Genomic DNA, 13,199 nt, shown 5'->3' on the forward strand with positions numbered 1-13,199 from the left:
CTCTTGAAATGTTCTATCTTTATCACCACTTCCAAGACTGCTTAAATTGTTCCTTCACCCATCTTTCCAACTTAATACTAATAATAAAGGCACCAGTCAAGGTCTCATATTTTTTAAATATGATCTAACCCATCCACTTCTGTTCACATCGATCTGTGCATCCTCTAAAGTTGAAAAGCACTTCTAAGTCCATCCTGTAATATTCATCCCAAACTTGTTCTCGATCTAATAAATATTTATTGAGCATCAACTGATAATTTAAGGTTACATCAATAGTTAGCACTGTCTTCAAATTTTTAAGAGAAAGACTTTTCTCATGCACCTTATGCTATCAGATATGGCTAGAAATATAGATATTTCATTTTCATGGACCAATTTAGAAATCCTAGGTTTAATCTTGTATCTGTAGCTCTTTCCACCACATTGCACCAATGGCTTCTGGGCTGAGCGGTGACTGATTTTCTTAAACCTCTACACATGCACAAATGGTCCCCATCTCCAGGATAACCCCCTGCCAAACCAGACAAACTAAAAAGTATATGGAAAATCTATTGCTCACTTCATAAACGCTAAGTGTGTGAATGCCAGTCAGTAAAGAGAAGTAGTTTTGGTATCAGAGCAGACAGAGAAAAGATAACAAAAGCAGGAAAAATGAGAAGTCTCATTTCCTATACTACTACCTCTACATGCCCCAAGTCCCTTTGGGGGCAGATGAGTATGGGTCAGAGGACTATCTCTTCCCAGTCATGGTCATGAGAGACAACAGTGAATGGTGGGAGGAATGTAGGTGCTGAAGCCCAACAGCCTGGATCTGAAAGCTGGCTTTTCTGGTTCCTGTGCCTGGGCCACAGACAAGTTATTTGCCATTTCTAAACCTCACTCATTTCATCTAAAAGTGGGAATAATCATACTATCTATCTCATAGAGCTACTGGATAGAAAAGATAGACTAATTCATAGAACATGCTTAGCACAGTGCCTGGCACATCATGAACAATAAATGTTAACTATTATCCACACTGTCACGATGGCATGCTCGTGATTCCAGGGGCCAGTCAACAAGGCTCAAAAAATACACTTTTACTTTCTACTCTTTTCACAGCTGTACCTAATCATGATGAGCTGTAGTATTACAGAGTTGTAAGCAACTAAACCAGATTTGCTAAAGTTTGTTAAGTGTGTTGACTCTATAAATAACTATAAATGTGAAGTGTCATTTCCAATTTGAATAAATGCAAAGAGAGATGAAAATCATTTGAGAATGAAGGTATTGACCTGGGAAGAGTATAAAAGCCTTACACAAGCTGTGATATTGTACATATGTTTTCTCAGTGCTTATGATTTCTGATTTTGTATTTGTAACACGAGAACGGTTAATCTTCCATGTTTATAAATGGAACCCCACTGTAGTTGATCCTTCCCAGATTGTAAGAAGATCTGATGCTCAAGAAGAAAAAAAAAGTCTTCGGGCCAATTATTGCCAATTTTTCTGACGAGTGCTATATGATCAAAACTTGCTATAAACACAGACATCTAGGATGAAGAGGAAAATGTGGTAAGAAAATGGCTCCTGGTAAGAGAAAAGAGAGTTACTAAAGTATATGTGATACTAGGGCCTACCAGGGTAATGTGTTGTGTCTGATAAATTTTGTCCTCACTTAAGGCTCTAGGAAAGAGAAAAATTAATTAATTAGCTCCCTAAGCAGGTCTAATTCTCTCTTAAATTTGAGAGAGAGAAATAAGCAACCATTTATTTAAAAAATAAAAAACACATGGAATCTTAGTAGGTTATAGACCCCTTCCCTATTTTACTCTTTCATTCATATTCTCATTCTCACTTTGTCATTTTAGTTTATGCACATATTAGGACCTCTCACTCAGGCCACATTTATCTAGTGCATCAGCCACTGACTACACAGTGAGAGAACATAAAATAGCAACAGCAATTGGTATCTGCAAATGTCATGCAATCCCACCCCGAGTCAACACTTCTCTTTCTGTCTCTGTCTGCCCTGGACCCAAGAGCTCCAGCTCTGTCTTCCTGAGCCAGCTGTTGGCTCTCCCTGCATTTTCGCCTAATTCATCCACATCCTCTCTATTACCTCGTCTGTTTCCTCCACGTCTTTTCCCTGTCCTCACTCACAAATCTGCATGCTCCTGCTGTTTCTCCTGTCCTTCTCAGTGAACTTGACCTCATTCCCCAGAAGCTGACCTCTTTGGCTTAGCCACAGAGAAGGCTTGCTTGTCAGTTAGTCCATGGCAGCTAAAGCTTGATTTACAGGACCACACTCCTGTCTGAGTTCAGCCTCAGACAGCCGTGGAAGGCAACTTGGCCCTCGTAAAACATGATCCTTGAAAGGCCTTCACAGAAATAGTATATGAAAATCCTGTGATTACCTCTGAGTCTTCTATTATCCCAGTATCATTCATTTATGAAACCGTAAATTTTTTTAAGGACAAAGGAAAAGAACTTGATCAAGGCACCAACAGGTATGTCTGCCTTAGCCGAAATCCTGAAAATTAGCTCAATTAAACCTTCTTAATTAGCTCAGAAAACAATAACAATTGTTATTCTGACTCAGAGCAATGTTTGTCATCCTTCTGTGGAGGTATTTGTGATTTCCCAGACCCTGCCATGGACCTACAGAGCCCGAACCTCTCAGGAAGGTCCTGGGAATGAGCATTTCAGCTGTTTACTCACGAGGCAACCTTAAGAAACACAAATGTAAGGAACTAAACAAATTTCCTCATACTATACTCTCAAAATATCGTTCGTCCTCAGGAGCAGGTGTTCTTAGGAAGTGAAGAGCGAGACCCAGATGGAAAAGATCCTTATTTCAAAATTCTTACTTTTCATCAATTATATCAAACCCTTACAGACCACATCATATTCCCAAGATGTAAAATGCACAATGGTTATTTCAGAGGCATAAAAAGTTTCATTTTAGTATCTATAAAGTGTAATGTATTTTACAAAAAACAATTCATATTAAACCCATGACTTCATATTAATAAGAAAGGTTTCTTCATATTAATAAGAAAGGTTAGATTTTAAAAGTTAGACAGTATAGAAATTGATTTAAGAAAAATATTAAATAATCGGACAAAAGATGTAAGGATATGACAAAATTATGAAAATGGTACTAAAGTTCAGGATTACAGTGTTAACTAAGTATTGTTTTTTCTTCTAAATTGAAGGAAGAAGAGTTGGTTTATAAGGTTAGGTATGTAAGCTCTGATTTAAACTAAGTAAAGATGGCATACTAGAAAAAGCATTGAACCTACAGTCAGAAAAGCTGTTTAAATACTGGTTGCAACACCTATGACCTATGTGAATTAAGGCCAGCAACTCAGCATTGTTGAGAATTAACTCCTTAACCTGAGTGATTCCTAAAAGATGTATTTGATTCTAAGTTTCCTTCCCTTTCCTTTCTCTTTTTCCCTTTCATTTCTCCTTTCTTTTCCTTTCCTTTCCTTTCTCTCCTTCCTCCTTTTCCTCCTTTTCTCCTTCCCTCCCTACCTACCTTCCTTTCTTCCTTCCTCCTTTCCTTCCTTCCTTTTCTCCCTCTCTTCCTTCCTTTTCCTTTGGAGAAGTTGTTTCCAACCAAGAGGCAAAATCCCTTCACACATCTTCAGCCCCTGTTCTGTTATCTATATTTTTCCCATAGAAGTTAGTACATTTCCTGAAGTCAATTCTCTATATTACTGGTAAAAAAAAATCCTTGGGGATCTTTGGGAATCAGTTTTCTATAAGAATGTAAATTAATTTATTAACTAGAATGCTATGGATTGCCTTAGAGGGCCTCAGCATGGGAATGGCTGCAGAGTTGCAAAAAGATTCTGATTCTGCTCTGCCTACAAAATCTTCCCCAAGAGATCAGGGGAGCCTGTTGATGCCTCTCTCCTCCTTAGATCCTAAAAGAATTCTTTCTCCAGGATTTGCAGTGAGTCTTCTAGACCAGCTGAAGAAGAGAAGATCGATGCAACAGCCTGCTTGGCTCCAGGGCCTCGTTGCACTGAGGAAACGAAACCTGGGCAGTGCTAGACAGGATCAGGAGCCTACCCTCAAACCCCGGAAAGCATTCCTGATTTTTAGGATCTCCCAGGTTAACAGCATCTTTTCTGACCCATCTGTGTGATGAGACCTGAGTTCTTCTAGGCAACTTGGCACACACAATGAAGTCCATCTGCCTTTCCACGCACAGCCCTCTTGCCCTTTATTTGTGGTGAGGAGGACATTTGGATACAAGTGTTGGCCAGCCTGGCTAGACAAGTCCTTTTTTCAGATCAGAAGGTGGTGGTGCCGCAGGAGTCTCTGAGCTTCACAGGCAGACCTTCTCAGCTGCCGCCTCACACAATGTCCCAGCTCGGCTGCGTCTCTGCAGCATGAGTGGGGGCTGTGTGAACTCGGGAGGGCAACTGTGAATGGTGCAGCATCTGATATGAATTTATCACCGGCTGCTGGTCGGGTGGGGGATCCAGCAAGGGGAAGGGGCTGTGAGTGTTTAATGCACCCTGCCACAACCCAACAGTTTGCCCTAAAGAGCCTTTTACCAATATAAAAGGACAGGGTCAAAAGTAAGTTGACCCCTGACAGAATGTACAATTATTAGAAGAAGGCTGTGTGCGAGCAGCTGCTGGAACCCCACTGACTCTGCATCGGGCTTCCAAGAGTCAGATTATGAATAATCAACTCAAGATTGTTTTCTCCACCCCTCTCAACCTCCCCTCCACCTCCCCCTAGTCTTCTCCTCCTGTTTTGGGCAAGTCTTATTCTATTTCTACAGGAAGAAGCATAGCCCTCCCTAGCAGCTGCAATAATTGTGTTCCTATTGTGATGAAGACCTCCTCCTGGCCACCCCCCTACAAGTGGCCATTGTGAGAGGAGAGTCAGTGATTATACGCTCCCCCTGATGCTTTGGGGGACCCAGCTGCCTAAGTGCTGACACAGGAGCATGCAGAAGGCCAGGGAAGGGGCTGGTGGAGGTGGAGGCAAGAGGTGGGGCAAACCCACGTCTGTGAGATTGGACTCTGACATACCAGACCTTTTGCATAAGTCAAGCCAAGAACAAATGAGGCATTATCAGGCCCCAGTGTTGAGAGGTCTCATCTCCCTTTGAAGCGGAGCTGAGCATGGGCTGAGCAGCTTTTCCTCCTTTGGACCAAGCAAACATCCTTCTTTTGATATGCTACATGCTCATTATCTCTGCCCCATTTAATGATTTTTGATTGAAGGGTGGCGGCTGGGATGCCGAGAGGATCGTTAGAGAGGCTCCATACAGCCAAGCCCATAAGAAAGGCTTTCCTTGTGCCTGGGCCTAAATTTGGAATTTCTTAACAGTGTGTGCTTGTTCTTAGAAGCAGATAAGGGCTGAGCGTAAAATTCTTAATTAAGCAATAAATAGAGAGTGGGGTGTCAGCAGATGTAGCCAGTAGCCATGGCAACGGGAATCACATGGGCAAGAGAGCTGAGACTTGATGTAGGCCTCAGGCCTGGGCCTGACTGACAGCTGAAGAATCCTACAAAGCTTGTAAACCAGATTAATTAGCTGACTAATTATTTCATAGCGTTAATGTAACTAAAAAATAAAAATAGTTCACCATGAACTGAAACATCCTTGGAAAAAAACAGCAGGGAAAGAAGCAGTGGGAAACTGGCTTTGTAAGGCAGAGACATGAGCAGTCAGTGCATCAAATCGCGTGAAGAGAAAAATGGGCTTGCTGGATTTTTCTCCCAACATTGCAAATATAAAAGAACACTTGTTCTACAGTCATACCCATTCCCAAGCATGGCATAGAAGCTACGGTAGGGACACGCAATAATAGTTCATCATATTCATAATAGTTTATCACATCAAATATTGCTCCTGCGGGGTCCTAACACAAACGATAGTGCACCTAAGTACTTTATTGTGGTCTGTTTTGTAAGTAGCTCCTTGAGCAAAATTCTCAGAGGCTTTAGAAAGGCAATGTGAACTAATCTCTCTAACAGATATTTTTAAATGAGCGAGGTTATCTTATTCTGTGGCTAACAATTGCTTAAATGGCATCAGATTTCAATCACGGGAACAATATATTATATATGTCACATTGTTGTGAATTTCAGTTGTCTCATAAAAATGTAATAAAATAGAGGGAAACCCTTTCAAAAAGGTTATAACATATACACTGAGTTTATGACACATGATATTGTTAATTTTCTGTAAAGAAAGAAAAATTCTAGAGAAATAATCTATCAGGAAAATGTTTACAAAGTAACATAGCACACTAACCACCCTTGAATATGTTTGGGTGTTTTGTGCCACAGTTCCAAAAGACAAGTTAAGTATTCTTAACCTTGCTGTGTAAATAAAGCCATTGAGGCATGGAGCAATTATAACGCCATGCCCCAGGTAAAATAACCAGCCAGCCACTGATTAAAACCCTAAGCCTCAAGCTCTGGCCATGAGCTTTCCAAAAAACCTGCATTCCGTGAAACTCTTTGCTGAACAAAGAGGAAACTTGCCTTGGTAGAAAAGAAAAATGCAAGGGTCAAAACATATTGTATGTGTAGGATTTTTTTCTTTGTCACTGGGGATCCATGAGACATGTTCTCCCACAACCCTGTGTAGCACCCCCACCATCCTTCCTGGTCAGTGATCCACGATTATTTAGTGGGCAGCACACTCTAGTGGAGAGATCCACAGCCAGGAGCTAGAATGCCTGGGTTCAGGTTTTTTCCACTCTCAGCTGGGTCTAAGATGAGTCAGGTTTCTTAAATCACGAATGCAGCAGCCACAGAGAGGAAATGAAGATCATTGTGATTTTTCTAGAACTTCCTATACTGGGGGATGTGGTAAAACAATACAAAAGATGGCCCACTTAGAAGGGGTCAACCAGTGAATGAAATTCAGCCAACTGCCAGTGAAGCAGCGCTCTCAATGAAGTGCCAGCCAAGAAAAGGAACCACACACACCTCAAAAAATCTAATATGGAATTCTGTGGCCCTGAAAGAGATCAAGCAGTTTCCCTACAATAAAACAAACTTCTGTATACACCACATTCCCATGTTTTTCATCCCAGGAATATGTCCACATAGACTGTGCGGTCTTAACTCTCGTTATCTGCATAGATTAAGTGTGTTTTATGTAAATTATCTCAGTCATGGTACTGTAAGGGAAAGTGGTCTGAAAAAGACAGTTAAGTGAAAGTAACAATCTAATCAATATGTAAAATGCAAGGCACAGAACTGCAACTCTACTCCTTGGGCTCTTGCTCAGGTACCAGCAACAGCAACTACCATTATGGCACAAATGCAGTCAGGTATATGGAAAATGTAGAAGTCTAATCACCACCTTGCTATAGATCTTATAAACTTTACACAGATAATACCCAAAATTACAGTTAAATTTGCACAACCCAGTATTAGCCACGTGGTGCACTGCCACGGAGGAGCAGGGTGGGCCTCCGTTCCTCCTGAGTCCTCATCCTGTCACTGTGACAGCCCAGAAATGAGAATAGAAGTGGATCTAGCCAGCTATCTACTCCGTACACTCAGAGGATAAAGGGGGCACCAATGACCATAAAAGCTCCTACTGGGAATCCCTTCAAGAAGCAAGAGTCTCCAAGTTCATCAAATATTCAACAAATCTTCTGTGACTTCTTATTTCTTTTTCAACTCATATTCGAAGGAGGAGATACTAGGATATTCCAATACAAATAATTTTTAAAAATTAATAAAAGTTATCTACCTAATAGAAGTGTTTTCTATTAAGACATTCATTTGCATCATACGTATGCACAGATACAGATGTACATGTACATATAAGCACACATGCACATGCACACAACTAATTTACACAGATGTGCATTTATGCCATATATGTATATAATAGCGTAACTTGCTATTAATTCAATTAATAATGCTATTGGAAGGGAAGAAATTCTATAGCTGTATGATTTGAGGTTTTTCTTTATATCATAAATGGTTTTTATTATGTTTAGCTTATTTGAGTATTCAAATTATCTTGCAGTTCATGAACAGAATATGACCTATGGACAAGACAGCCTCTTTGGAAGCAGGCTAAGTAATGGAAAGAGAGCAATTGAAATTAAAATTTTGTTCCAGAATACATATCAAGTGAATAGCCATAAAGTTAATGGCAACTATTTACTCTTATTTATGACTGTATTCGGCTGAAGTGGTAAAACAATCTCAGGAATCTCTATCCATCCTAAATTTTTATAGTTTTAGGTTACATTTATGAATGGATTGAATCAGAAATAAAATTTGAATGGTACAATTCAGTGCAAATAAAATATACAACAATCCTCTTGACAAAGACATAAAAAAAATTCCAAGGGAGCACCAGACCCTCCTCTCTGATGCTATTAAAATTTCACAGTTCTGGAGCTCACCTGTAGGTCAGAATCACTTGACTTATGGTTAGGCACAAGTGAGAGAGGCAAGGAACAGACTCAGGACCATTGCTTCACCTTCTAAAGCCATGGCCACCTTGGATTTATGGCAGAGGCTAGAACTTGTTATGCTAATAAGATCCCCCGAATTTGACCAGGATCTACTAAGAGCAATTTATAACAAAATTGTTGTTCTTGAGACCTACTTAGCCAGATTCTCCTTTTCATACACAACTGTAGGAAATGGCCTCACAGTGAGCTGAGATTGGAACAAGTAGGTCATGGTGCTCAGAGTGACCAATGCTGACATGGTATAGAAAAGGAACATGAAATAAACTCCAGGAAATCAAATGAAGTGGATAGTCCTGACTCACACTGGGATCCCGTGAAACATGTACAGTAAGAAGATAAGAAAAAACCTTTGACCTCTGTGATTCTGCAGTCACAGTAGAGCTCCTGATTCCTTCATCCTCTTGCTAACCTTGACATAAACAGACATGGTCCACCCCTGGTGTTCATATTGGCCCTCCATGCTGCTCATCGTCCTGACCTCAGATTCTCATCAAAGGTTTTTCTTCTTGCCTTCAACATAAACTTCAGTCTTAATTCAGCCTCTCTCTGCATTGACACCCTCTACCTTGCACTCTACTGTTCCTCATATCAATGGTCATAATCAGCAAAGCATTTTTTTTTTTAATTTTTGAGATGGGGTCTCAGTCTGTTGCCCAGGGTGAACTGCAGTGGCATGCTCCTGGATCACTGCAGGCTCAACCTCCTGGGCTCAAGCTATCCTCCCACCTCAGCTGCCTAAGTAACTGAGACATAAGCATGTGCCACCATGCCTAGCTTTTTTTTTTTTTTTTTTTTTGTAGAGAGGAGGTTTTGCTTTGCTGCCCTGGCTGGTCTCAAACTCCTGGACTAAAGCACAACATCCATCTTTACATGTGCAGTTGTTTCACTACAAACCAATATGACACATCCTAACATAAATTAAAGATATTATTAATAATAACTACCAATGTCTAGTAAGCACGTTTTATGGGCTAGACTCTCTGCTCAAGACATTGACATGTTATTCTTTATTAGATTTTCTATCCTTTGAGGTAGGCCCTACAGCCATACTTCTCTATACAGCAGGAGGCTGAGCCTTAGAGAGACTCTGTGTATGCCAGCTGGTGAGTGTGGGAGCTGGGATTTAAACCCAGGCAGCTGGACTTCAAAGCACACTCACTCAACCATAACACACAGCTAAGATCCTCAATACTTCACAGCACAAATGGCTGGAATTCAAGGGTGATTGGCTACTTCTGACTATGTGCTCCCAAAACGTTCATCCAATTGGATACTTACCCAGATAGGTGAGTTGCCTCAACTGGCTATTGAAGAACCAGTCACAGCCTTGGTTCTGAGCTGGCGATGGAAGAAATGGAAAAGACAGACCCACTCGACTCCCACATTTTAGGAGGATGTCAGGGTAGGGCGGCAAATCTGTGTGCACCAGCCATAGGTAATTACCAGGAGCAAAGTTGTCAAAGGTTGCTGAGTACTGGAAGTGAAAGAAAAACACAATAGTGCTCATTTATTAAGTAGCCCCCCCATTCCACCCACTCCACCACACCCCCACGTCAAAACAACTACAGAGAACACAGATGGGGTAGTTTAGAAATCATGCAGTTCAGACCCAGATTGTACTTTTCTTGTGGGAAATGGGCCTACTTAAATCTATGTCATAAAAAATTCATAACTAGAGCTGCAAAACCAGACTATGAAGACTGAAAGATGCCATAAGGTTCATCTTGTTTCACAATCTCAATAACAGAGGAGAAAACCAAGACCAAGATATGTAAACTGACTTGCCTCAAGTCAAACAGCTAGAAGAGACAAGGCCAGTTCTAGAATGAATGCCTTTCCAGTTTTTTCTATGACTTGAAGAGGCAGGCAGTGATAGGCATGTCATCCATTTATCACAATAATAGCTAACAATGGTGAAGCATTTGCTAAGCAATCAGGCACTATTCATTCCAGTCATTCAGTCCTTGAAGGACTCCCCACCCGGATTGTTACCCTTAAGGTCTCATTTTATAGTTGAGGAAACAGGCAGGCTTAGGTTCAGTAGTTTGCCCCATATCACAAAGTAGAAGAGTGCTGCGTCAGGACATAAACCTAGGGTATCGACCTCCAGAGGCACATCCTACTGTTTTCACTGCATGAAAATTCTCCAGAATGCTCTCACAAGAATCTCAAGCAAGAAAGGAGAACTGTGCATCCTTTCTGAAAGCATGGTGAGAAGATCAAAAGCAATTCTGTTCTGAATTCCACATAACCATGGTATAGCTCTGTCTCCCTAAGATACACTCTCATGACTGTTAGGGGAAATATGTATGATGAGATAGGAAGAAATATATATGTTAAAAGCATGAAAAGCAGCTTAGGGAATTCCACTGGATTGCTGTTTAAAAATATGGAAAAATGTACCCACTTTCCATGTGGCCATTTCTTTTAATTTTTTTATTTCTTCTAAAAAAAAAAAAACAGGATAAATGTGCAAGTTTGTTACATAGGTACATGTGTACCATGGTGGTTTGCTGCACCTATTGACCCATCCTCTAAGTTCCCTCCCCTCACCTCCTACCCCCCACCAGGCCCTGATGTGTGTTGTTCCCCTCTGTCCATGCATTCTCAATGTTCAACTCCCTCTTATGAATGAGAACATGAGGTGTTTGGTTTTCTGTTCCTGTGTTAGTTTTCTGAGGATAACGGCTTCCAGCTTCATCCATGTCTCTGCAAAGGACATGCTCTCATTCCTTTTATGACTGCATAGTATTCCATGATGTATCTGTACCACATTTTCTTTATCCAGTCTATCATTGATGAGCATTTGGGTTGGTTCCATGTCTTTGCTATTATAAATAGTGCTGAAATAAACATACATGTGCATGTGTCTTTACAGTATAATGATTTCTAATCCTTTGGGTATATACCCAGTAATGGGATTGCTGGGTCAAATGGTATTTCTGGTACTAGATCCTTGAGGAATCGCCACACTATCTTCCACAATAGTTGAATTAATTTACATTCCCACCAGCAGTGTAAAAGCATTCCTATTTCTCTACAGCCTCACCAACATCTATTGTTTTCTGACTATTTAACAATTGCCATTCTGACAAGCATGAGATGGTATCTCATTGTGGTTTTGGTTTGCATTTCTCTGATGATCAGTTATGTTGAAGTTTTTTTCATATGTTGGACATGTATATGTCTTCTTTTGAGTAGTGTCTGTTGATATCCTTTGCCCATTTTTTGATGGGATTGTCTTTTTCTTGTAAATATGTTTAAGTTCTTTGTAAATTCTGGATATTAGATTTTTGTCAGATGTGTAGATAGCAAAATTTTTCTTCCATTCTGTAGGTTGCTTATTCACTCCGATGATAGTTTTTTTTTGCTAAGCAGAAGCTCAGTAGTTTAATTTGATCCCATTGTCAATTTTGACTTTTGTTGCAATTGCTTTTGGCATGTTCGTCATGTAATCTTTGCCCATGCTCATGTCCTGAATGGTATTGCCTAGTTTTTCTTCTAGAGTTTTTATGGTTTGGGGGTTTTTACATGTAAGTCTTTAATCCATCTGGAGTTGATTTTTGTATAAGGTATAAGAAAGGGGTCCAGTTTCAGTTTTATGTATATGGCTAGGCAGTTTTCCCAGGACCATTTACTGAATAAAAGATCCTTTCCCTATTGTTTGTTTTTGTCAGGTTTGTCAAAGATCTGTTGGTTGTAGATGAGTGGTGTTATTTCTGAAGTCTTCATTCTGCTCCATTGGTCTATATGGCTGTTTTGGTACCAGTACCATGCTGTTTCAGTTACTGTTGACTTGTAGTATAGTTTGAAGTCAAGTAGCATGATGCCTCCAGCTTTGTTATTTTGTTAGGATTGTCTTGGCCTTCTCTGATTCCACGTGAAATTTAAAAGAGTTTATTTCTAATTCGGTGAAGAATGTCAATGATAGTTTGATGGGAATAGCATTGAATCTGTAAATTACTTTGGGCAGTGTGGCCATTTTCACAATATTGATCCTTTCTATCCAAGAGCATGGAATATTTTTCCATTTGTTTGTGTCCTCTCTTATTTCCTTGAGCAGTGGTTTGTAGTTCTCCTTGAAAGGGTCTTTCACATTGCTTGTGAGCTATATTTCTATGTATTTTATTCTCCTTGTAGTGATTATGAATAGTTCATTCATGATTTGGCTCTCTGCTTGCCTATTGTTGTTGTAAAGAAATGCTTGTGGTTTTTGCACCTTGATTTTTATCCTGAGATTTTGCTGAAGTTGCTTATCAATTCAAGAAGTTTTTCAGCTGAGATGGTGGGTTTTCTAAATATAAAATCATGTCATCTGCAAATAGAGACAACTTGAATTTCTCTCTTCTTATTTGAATATCCTTTATTTCTTTCTCTTTCCTGACTACCCGGCCACAACTTCCAACACAATGTTGAATAGGAGTGGTGAAAGAGGTCATCCTTGTCTTGTACTGGTTTTCAAAGGGAATGCTTCTAGCTTTTGCCCATTCAATATGATATTGGCTGTGGGTTTGTCATAAATAGCTCTCATTATTTTGAGAGCTGTTCCATCAATACCTAGTTTATTGAGAGTTTTTAACATGAAGGGATGTTGAATTTTATCAAAGGCCTTTTCTGAATCTATTGAGATAATTAAGTGGTTTTTGTCTTTGGTCCTGTTTATGTGACGGATTATGTTTATTGATTTGTATTTGTTAAACCAGCCTTGCATCCCAGGGATGAAGCCAACTT

General features: G+C 40.0%; 1 protein-coding gene across 3 annotated transcripts in view; it reads right to left on the minus strand.

The window, feature by feature from the left end:
* Positions 1 to 13,199, minus strand: part of PKHD1 (PKHD1 ciliary IPT domain containing fibrocystin/polyductin) — a 515,189-nt gene that overhangs the window by 254,721 nt on the left and 247,269 nt on the right. For all 3 annotated transcript variants that reach the window (XM_035295877.3, XM_035295878.3, XM_078370699.1), the window contains one exon: positions 9,747 to 9,942. In XM_035295877.3, coding sequence (XP_035151768.3) covers positions 9,747 to 9,942 — 196 coding nt within the window. The remainder of the gene's footprint in view (positions 1 to 9,746; positions 9,943 to 13,199) is intronic.

The sequence above is a fragment of the Callithrix jacchus genome, chromosome 4 (genome assembly GCF_049354715.1).
Source record: "Callithrix jacchus isolate 240 chromosome 4, calJac240_pri, whole genome shotgun sequence".
Lineage (NCBI taxonomy): Eukaryota > Metazoa > Chordata > Mammalia > Primates > Cebidae > Callithrix > Callithrix jacchus.